This window comes from Nansenia antarctica (genome assembly GCF_963989245.1).
Source record: "Nansenia antarctica genome assembly, chromosome: 9".
Lineage (NCBI taxonomy): Eukaryota > Metazoa > Chordata > Actinopteri > Argentiniformes > Microstomatidae > Nansenia > Nansenia antarctica.
Window position 1 is genome coordinate 30723376 of NC_137679.1, and position 9812 is coordinate 30733187.

General features: G+C 46.5%; 1 protein-coding gene across 1 annotated transcript; it reads left to right on the plus strand.

Annotated features, from left to right (window-relative positions):
• Positions 1–986: 986 nt before the first annotated feature.
• cebpa (CCAAT enhancer binding protein alpha) lies at positions 987–3335 on the plus strand. The gene has a single exon (XM_080539962.1). The coding sequence runs from the start codon at positions 1254–1256 to the stop codon at positions 2169–2171; it is 918 nt and encodes a 305-aa protein (XP_080396088.1). The 5' UTR covers positions 987–1253; the 3' UTR covers positions 2172–3335.
• The last annotated feature ends 6477 nt before the right edge of the window (positions 3336–9812 follow it).

Genomic DNA, 9812 nt, shown 5'->3' on the forward strand with positions numbered 1-9812 from the left:
GTCGTTTTGGCACCATGCGTAATACACACGTTTGCTGATAACCCTGAGCAGATACCCAGCAGCAGTTCGAACCCCTGCAGAGGAAGTCTCCTTAGCGGGACACGCTGTACCCCTGACCCTGGCACGGCTCAAACGTTCAATGCATTATTTTTTTAAATTAAAAGCATTCATTCAAACATAAGATAATTGATTTGGCATAATGTATTTGCCCGGTGTAATTGATGAATATAGTTTACCCATGTACATTTCAGCGTATTATATATGCCTTATGTTTATTTTGTTCGTCACAGAACTGTGACATTGTGTGCATATAAATTAATCTAGACGGACATGTATCATATTCATAAATCTATTTTCAAATAGCTAAATTGTCACTCCTCAGGATATATGTTTTATAATGATAAAAGGCTAAAAATATGCTAACAACATATTAACTGCTTTATTACTAAATTATGACCAAGTGATTGCCCCCATATGGAACAACAATAACTAATAGGTTAAAATATATTAGGCGACAATTTTCGAGGAAAGTTATAAAGAGCTATAGCCTACAGAGCTATTCAGAGTAGCATATCCGCAAAATGATTCATATATTCACCGGTCTTGCTGCTTTTTTTTGTCTTTGCAGCGAAACAGGAGTTTTAAAAAACGAGAATTAAAAAAAACATTTGCAATGAAATGAAAATGGATATTAAAGGGAGAAATCAAATTGTGACTTTATATACGTCCCACATCAGATATTGTCTATATCTTTTAAATTCGATATTCTGCCGATTTAACAAGTCTTTTCAAGCGAACCCTCGCTATCACAGAATATTTTCCAAGTCTAATAATATTGGATTGATTGATTCTCTCAAGTCTCCTTCTACAGCGTATAGCTGCACACGGGCTGCGCGCAATAGGACCCTGCGTGCGTGCGTCCGCCCCCTTTTCAGCCTACTGTATAAATAGCAAGAGTGCAGACTAGTTTGACAGTTGTGAGGTGCTAAAGCGTGGAGTTTACAGCCTCAACTAAACCAGTGTATTTTGAACTGCTCTATCGAAAACCACCATATAGCCTACCAGAGAGTCACTACTATATCCAAAACGCTCCTCGGTTTTTCATTAAACTGACATTCTCTTCACACCTGGAGAGGGCACCTGAGAAGGATCATTTCTTGTTTTGTCTCCTAGCCAGTGCGGCTTTCTCCGGTACTGCTTGCAAACTGGATTCCCGGAGCTCTTCACCATGTCAGGCGGGTTATAGATACTCAATGGAGCAACCAAACCTGTACGAGGTCGCCCCACGACCCTTGATGACCAATCTTGCCCAGAGTCAGCAAAACGGCTACTGCTACAAAGATCCAAACGTCGGCGGAGACATCAGCGAGATCTGCGAGAACGAGAACTCCATCGACATAAGTGCCTACATCGACCCTGCAGCCTTCAATGACGAATTCCTGGCTGATTTATTCCACAACAGCTCGAAACAAGAAAAGCTAAAGATGATGAACGGCGAGTACGACTACCCCCACGGCGTCAACGGCGCGCCACTGGGCCAGCAGCAGCAAGCGTACATGTCCAACAACCACTATATGGACTCTTCGAAGCTGGAGCCGATCTACGACAATCAGTCCTCAAGAATCCGACCTGTGGCGATAAAACAAGAGCCTCGGGAGGACGAGGACATGAACCACTCGATTCCACCCACCTACCACCATTCTCATCAACACCATCCGCAGCACCTGTCCCATCTCCAGTACCAGATTGCGCATTGCGCGCAGACCACCATGCATCTTCAGCCTGGCCACCCGACGCCTCCACCGACTCCGGTGCCAAGCCCGCACCACCAGCAGAACAGCATGTCCAGCATGTCCAGCATGTCCAGCATGTCCAGCGGGTCTATGAAGATGATGGGCGGCAGCGAGCGGGGGAAATCCAAAAAGAACGTGGACAAGAACAGCTGCGAGTACCGGTTGAGGAGGGAGCGAAACAATGTAGCGGTGAGGAAGAGTAGGGACAAAGCCAAAATGCGCAATGTGGAGACGCAACACAAAGTGGTTGAGTTGGCGTCAGACAACGAGAGACTGCGCAAGAGAGTGGAACATCTCACTCGGGAACTGGACACATTACGGGGCATCTTCAGGCAACTCCCCGACGGATCTTTCAAACCAATGGACAACTGCCCGTGAAAGAGGACTATGAGGCCTATGTTGGACTTAAAAAAAAAAAAAACTTGTACAATGGTGTCTGCTGGATATACGCGCTATAGATCATCTGACAGATTCTGCAACTGTTTCTTAAGGAGAGGCCAGGCAGCTGGGGTATACATGTGCCTTTTGTACAAAACAATAAGCTCATTTGTTTGAACAGTGGACTTGCGGTTGTGTTGTGCCTTTATATAAGATTGTGCGTTAGCCATGGACAAAACATATCAGTGCAGCTAAGATATAGGGCATGATGTTCATGATAATCGTATTGTTCATGTTTTAAAGTTACCATCTCGATATCTTTTCCTGTCTAACTACAAATGTGCGCCTTGACTTATAGATATACATTAAATTGCATATAGTGCACACTGCTTTTAATATGTTTATTTTTTTTGCAAAGAAAAAAATATGTGCACTGATGAAAAATATCTTGCCATTATTTTCATTCAGACTGAAAGGTACAGAGCATATACTCTTGTCTGGTGTGATGTGATTGCATTCACAGGTCGGGGTAATCGATGGACAGAAATATGCCAAAGCAAAGGACTGGAATTTGTTATACTGTGGTACCTGCTTCATAAGCAGTTTGCTATATGCACTATATGTCGTCAAAATACGACCAAATGAAGCACATTGTATTTTGAAAATTTGCCATAGGTTCGGGTACTGATCTTAACGCCTCTCAGTGTACGCTTTATCAAGTTATAGCTTTGTATTTATGTATAATTGATGAAAATGTGAAAAGGGTTCCGCTCTGTCTGCTGCCGTCTTCTGATCTCACTAGAAGAGCTTCTTGTCGTGCTTTCTCTGGTTTTGCTGTGAAATGCTGTTTTAAGCTGGCTTCTCAGTGTCAACTACTGGCGCTGTCCTATATTTTTTTTTCCTGAACACCCTCGAGCAGACGCCATAATTCAGTGCCTTTTGACTTCTCTCTGAAGTGAACTTTATCACTGGCTGAACGTTTTGGATTCTCTAAATATAAAGATATAGACTTACAGCAAGGAAAAGGAAGCACTTTCGTTGTTTTTTTTTACCAACTCCTCCTATTTGCCAATGTTATACAAATGTTTTAAAAATACTTTTCAATTGTAAAATGAACCTATACATAAATGCCAAAAATTATGAATTATAATAAAAGAGCATCGTCTTATATTAACTTTCGTCTTGGTTTGATGTGTTCTGCACATGCATGGTTTTGACAGTTATGTTTTCATTTTTCATATTTGTGGAGTGACCTCTCCATAAACAGACTACATTCCACAGATCTAACCTTCATTGGCTATGCATTAGTTCAATACACTATGGCATGATCTCATTAGTGATTGAACATAAGGAACCAATTTATGTAAAGCCATGGAGTATGATAATAAGGTAGAATCTGTTACAAGTATATACCACTTGGAATAGGCCTGCTGATCTCTGTCAATTATCTATAGGACGCAATGGCTCTAGATTATTCACCGACAGGCTACTGCCGGTAGATGGCGCTTATCAAGCACCGCAGTCATAACGTTTTCTTACCTATAGTTATCTTTTCGATTAATCAGTCAATGTAAACCATGATACATTTTTTGAAGACAAAATGACCCCATTAACGAAATCATATATTTCAACTTTGGCCACACACACCTGGGCCTATCTACCCAATCTCTTTGCAGCAGCAGTATACAGTATAGGCCTATAGGCTATGCAAAGGTGCCTGTTCCTAATAGGAAATAATACAGACCAGTCACAGAATGTAGTGTGAAAAAGTCCAGATTAAGTTGCATTCAGGCCCTGGATATTGGATATACATACTTCTGAAAGCCTCTACCTGTTACATATTGTATTTCATTGATCCTTACTGACAAATACACATCTTTCACTACTTTCACTTCATAGCCCATTTTCATAATAGCAGCTTTATGTGAACTGAGGAAAAACCCCAAAAGACTAGCAACGTGCCCTGCTCCAGAAAGTCCTGGATCCATGCCGATCAAGATAACATTTGTTTGACATCTCTGTTTTCAAAAATCAATCAACTCTCTTCTATTTCTTCTTGGTTTAATGACCTGATATATAACATAAAAAAAGAAACTAGTATGCAGGCCTTCATGTGTTTGTGTGTGTGAGAGAGAGGGAGATCACCCCAGTGTAATTCATCAGTGCATAACCTCATCAACCAATCAGTCATATCACGTTATCTCTCTTATCTTTGGATCCAACGTTGATTGTTGGAGAGTATGATGGATGGATGTGGGAATCATTCACTAATTGAGGATTAGATGAATACGTATTCATCTTCTTGGCAACAATAAGACAATACACTGGTTTGTCACTACGACAAGGTATGTCCTCTATCATGCTCTGATCCTGCCTAAAATCTCCTGAATACATTATTGATGACATTACTCTGGTACATTAGAATTTATCAATTGCTCAACAGTACTGCATTTATTCATTTCTATGGGCAGCAAGTAACATGACCATGACATTGACATGGCCTGGATAGACAAAGCCCAGAGGTGTCATGCATATTCTGGCCCTGTGGAACTCCACTCAGTTAGAACCAGTGTTGTCTTTCATTGTGTTTTCACACATGTGATTGACACTATAAATCATTGCCTTTGCCAGGGCACTGTCGAGGAGGGGAGGGGTTGTGTGTGTTTCTGTGTGTGTGTGTGTATGTGTGCGTGTGTGTTTGTGTGCGCACGTGTGTGTGTGTGTGTGTGTGTGTGTGTGTGTGCACTTGTGTGTGCGTGTAGGATATGGCCTGGATGGCTGATACACCTTTGGGAGATATCCTGCATATTCAGCCAGTTGTGTGTTACGCCAATATTCTTCCCCATTCAGCTCTCCTATGATTCATGCTTAGAGCTCTCTGGCGATGAAGGCTCCTACAAAAATAACGTGTGATGGACTGACCCACATATTGGACTGTGATCTCTGATATGGTAGGTGAAAAAGAACTCCTTTTGAGCCAAAATATCCACCCTCTGTCCTGGAGAACCCATTCATGTCCACGGCCAGCTACTCTCAAATTGGGTGGTGTGGTGCTGCCATTCCATTCACAATGTTTCTCTATAAATCATTATAGTGAAGGTTATTGCTGTAGAGGTTATGACCCTGCATATACTCAATGGCTTTTTTTTTCTCTCTATTGGACCTGAGTTTTACTGTGAAGAGAGGCCAACTTATCATAGCGATGTTGGAAGGCGAAAACCTTCCCCGGATGGAAGACATTAGCCCGGTAATGGCTGGACGTCTTTCTTGCCTTTTGATTTCCTGAAGAACATCAACCACTGGCCCTGTTCCTCTCCCTCCTCTCTCACTCCTCACTCAAACATTGATGTATTCTGCTATGCTAAGTCAAAGCTTGGCTTCTCCCTGCATAATCCATTGTTATGAACAAGTTGACCGTGCTTGATTTCAAAACGGCAAAAACCTGCATCATGTTTCGGGGGCAATTCAGTCTGAATGTTACGACGGTTTGAAGGTTACGACAAAAAGTACATGTCCTCTCTATACTTGTGATTGATGCCTCTGCTTTAGACCGTGTGAACACGTTCCTATGCTGCAGTCTTTGGACGATTTTTCCACTTTTTTTTGTACCCTTCTGTTTGCAGCTTCATGGGACTTATTGGCAAATTACTTTAGGTTTGTGTGTGTGTGTCTGTGAGTGTGTGTGTGTGTGTGTGTGTGTGTGTCGGTGTGTGTGAGAGAGAGTTTGCGTGTGTCTGTGTGTTTGCGTGTGTGTGTTTTGTGTTTTGAGTGTGTGTTTGTGAGTGTGTGTGTGTGTGTGAGTGTGTGTGCATGTATGTGTGTGTGTGTGAGAGAGAGATTGCGTGTGTGTGTGTGTGTGTGTGTGTGTTTGTGAGTGTGTGTATGTGTGTGTGTGTCTGTGTCTGTGTGTGTGTGTTTGCATGTGTGTGTGTGTGTGTGTGTGTGTTTGTGAGTGTGTGTGTATGTGTGTGTGTGTCTGTGTGAATGAATGAATGAATGAATGAATGGTCTTTATTGTCATTGCTATATAGTACAGGTACCAAACAACGACATTTGGGAGGGGTGGCTCCCCTGGTGCTAGGAAAGAAAAAAAAACTAAAAAAACAAGAAGGGAAAGGAGCTGGTTTACATAAATAAAGGCTATGTACACTATCCACTATACTATACTGTACAGATAAAACACTGTGCTGTATACCTATTCTAACATTTCCTATTTCTCTGCAACCTTATGTACCCTAGGGTTGTCATATTGCCCTAGGGTTGTCATATTGCACATAGTGTTATTGCACATTCATTTAAAGTGTCGCAGTTTGCAGGCTTGAAATGTACACATTTGTGAACAAGTCCAGAGGTCCAGACAACATCAACCCCAGGGTTCTGAAGGTGTGTGCTGGAGAGCTGGCGGACACATTCCAACATCTCTTCAGTCTATCTCTAAGACTGAGGAGGGTGCCACAGCTCTGGAAGACCTCTTGCATCGTCCCAGTGCCAAAGAAGGGACGGCCCAGCACCCCAAACGACTACAGACCTGTCGCCCTGACACCACAGGTCATGAAGATCCTGGAGAGGCTAGTGCTGCAACACCTTAAGCCCCAGGTGAAGGACTTCCTGGACCCCCGGCAGTTTGCATACCAGGAGAGCATTGGGGTGGAGGATGCCATCATTTACATGCTGCACAGGGCCTACACACACCTGGAGAGGCCACAGAGCATGGTGAGGACCATGTTCTTCGACTTCTCCAGTGCATTTAACACTATCAAGCCATCACTGCTGGCTGACAAACTAGCAGTGATGTGTGTGGAGGACTCCCTGACGGCTTGGATCCACAACTACCTCACAGACAGACGTCAGTATGTGAGACTGCAGGGCTGTCAGTCTGAGGTGGTGGTGTGCAACACCGGTGCCCCCCAGGGAACATTTCTGTCACCCTTTCTCTTCACCCTCTATACCTCCGACTTCCAGTTTAGCTCCGACCAGTGCCACCTGCAGAAGTTTTCTGATGACTCCTCTATCGTCGGTTACATCACAGACGACAGGGATGAGGAGTACAGGGCCCTGGTGGAGAGCTTTGTGCAGTGGTGCGACACCAACTACCTTTTGCTTAACACCAGCAAAACAAAGGAGTTGGTGGTGGATTTTAGGAGGAAGAGAAGGACCCCAGCCCCCATCACCATCAAGGGGGTGGAAGTCGAGAGGGTGGACTCCTACAGGGACCTGGGAGTACAAATTAATAACAAACTGGACTGGACTGACAACACCGAGGCTCTTCTCAGGAAAGGGCAGAGCAGACTGTTTTTCCTGAGAAGGCTGAGGTCTTTTGGTGTCTGCAACAAGCTGCTGCGAATGTTTTATCAGTCGGTGGTTGCCAGCGTTCTGTTCTTCGCTGTGGCCTGCTGGGGTGGAAACATCTGTGCCAGGGATGCTGCGAAGCTAAACAAACTGGTGAAGAAGGCCAGCTCTGTGGTGGGGACCGGGCTGGACAGCCTAGAGGTGGTGGCAGAACAGAGGATGGGGAAAAAACTGGCGGCCATGCTGGCCAATCCCTCCCACCCGATGTACTGCGAGCTGGCGGGGATGAGGAGCAAGTTCAGCCACAGATTTGTTCTCCCCCGTCAAAGTACAAAAAGATTTGGACAGTCCTTTGTTCCAGCTGCACTCCGACTCTACAACCAGGCCCTGCAGGGTGGGGGAGACCTGGAGCTGGAACTTTGGAACTTGGAACTTTTTACTTATTGAGCCTGCACTGTTTTATGTATTTTATTGAATGTTTTCTGTCTGCCCTAACTAAGCTGTTTGACAACAACATTTCCCCATTGGGGACAATAAAGGTTTTCAATCAATCAATCAATCAAATTTGTGCCTCAGCACTACACCTGATTTTTCAATCCAGCAGCTGCCATCAATCCGTTCAGACTGTCCAGGGCCCAGAACCTAGGTCTTTGCTGTGTTCAGGGCCTGGATGGCCCTGGGGTAGAAGCTGAGCTTCAGTCTGTTTGTCCTTGCGGCCATGGTCCTGTACCGCTTGTTCGAGGGCAGCCGGGCAAAGTGTTCGTACCCAGGGTGGGATGGGTCTCTGGAGATCTTGGAGGCCTTCCTGAGGCAGCGTGTGTTGTACAGCTCTTCCAGAGAGGGGAGGGGGGCGCCGGTGATCTTCTGGGCTGTTCTCACGACTCTCTGTAGCGCATTTCTCTCTGCGGCTGTGCAGCTGGAGAACCAGTTGCAGATGCAGTAGGTGAGGATGCTCTCCACTGCGCAGCGGTAGAAGGCCACCAGTATCTCCTGCTTGTTGTGGTCCTTCCTGAGGACTCTCAGGAAGAAGAGCCGCTGTTGTGCCTTCTTGATGATGGCTGCTGTGTTGTTCTTCCAGGACAGGTCATCCTGTATGTGCACCCCCAGGAATCGGAGGGTTGAGACTCTCTCCACACTCTCTCCGTCGATGAGCAGGGGCTGGACCTCAGATTTTTTCCTCCTGAAGTCCACGATGATTTCCTGGGTCTTTGACTGGTTCAGCAGCAGGTTGTTAACCTTGCACAGCTTGCTCAGCGGCTCTACCTCATCCCTGTACGCCGCCTCGTCCCCCCCCGAGATGCAGCCCACCACGGTGGTGTCGTCTGCAAACTTTACGATGGAGTTGCTGGGGTGGACGGGGGTGAAGTCGTAGGTGTAGAGGTTGTAGAGGATGGGGCTTAGCACGCAGCCCTGGGGGGACCCAGTGCTGAGTCTGAGGGCTGTGGAGGTGTGGGAGCCCACCCGCACCCTCTGGGGGCGGTCGGACAGGAAGTCCTTGATCCATGCACATATAGAGTGTGATAGTCCCAGGTCTAGTAGTTTGGTCACTAGCCTGTCTGGAAGGATGGTGTTGAAGGCAGAGCTGAAGTCCACAAAGAGCAGTCTCGCGTAGCTGTTTCCCCTCTCCAGGTAGGATAGAGTGGAGTGGAGAGTCGTCGATGGCGTCCTCTGTGGACCTGTGGGCTCTGTAGGCGAACTGGTATGGATCCAGGTTGGGCGGGAGGCGTGTGACTATGTGGGCCCGGACTAGTTTCTCGAAGCACTTCATGATGATTGGTGTGAGTGCCACCGGGCGGTAGTCGTTTAGGCAGCTCACCGTGCTTTTCTTCGGGACTGGGATGATAGTTGAGGTTTTCAGGCAGGGTGGGATGGTGGCCTGGGACAGGGACTGGTTGAAGATGTTGGTGAAAACCCCGGCCAGCTGGTCGGCGCAGTCCCTCAGCACCCGGACGCCATCCGGCCCTGAGGCTTTCCTGGGGTCCACCGCCTTCAGCACGCATCTCACTTCATGCTCTGTGAGGGTGAGGCTGCTGAGAGCTGGAGAGAGTGGTGTTTGTGTTGTGGTTACCTCCGTTCGCCCCTCGTCGAACCGGGCGTAGAAGGAGTTCAGCTTTTCCGCCAGCAGGGGGTCGTCCTCTGCGGCTGTGAGCCTGTTGGCTCTGAAGTTTGTCATGTGCTGAACCCCCTGCCACACCCGCCTGGAGTCGTTGCTCAGGAAGCATTCCTCAATCTTCTCTCTGTGGTCTGCCTTGGCCTCCCGGATGCCGCGCTTTAGGTTAGCCCTGGTGGTGCTGTACAGCAGTGTGCCCTTCCCTGCGAAGGTGTTGTCCCTCTCATTGATCAGTTTTTGGA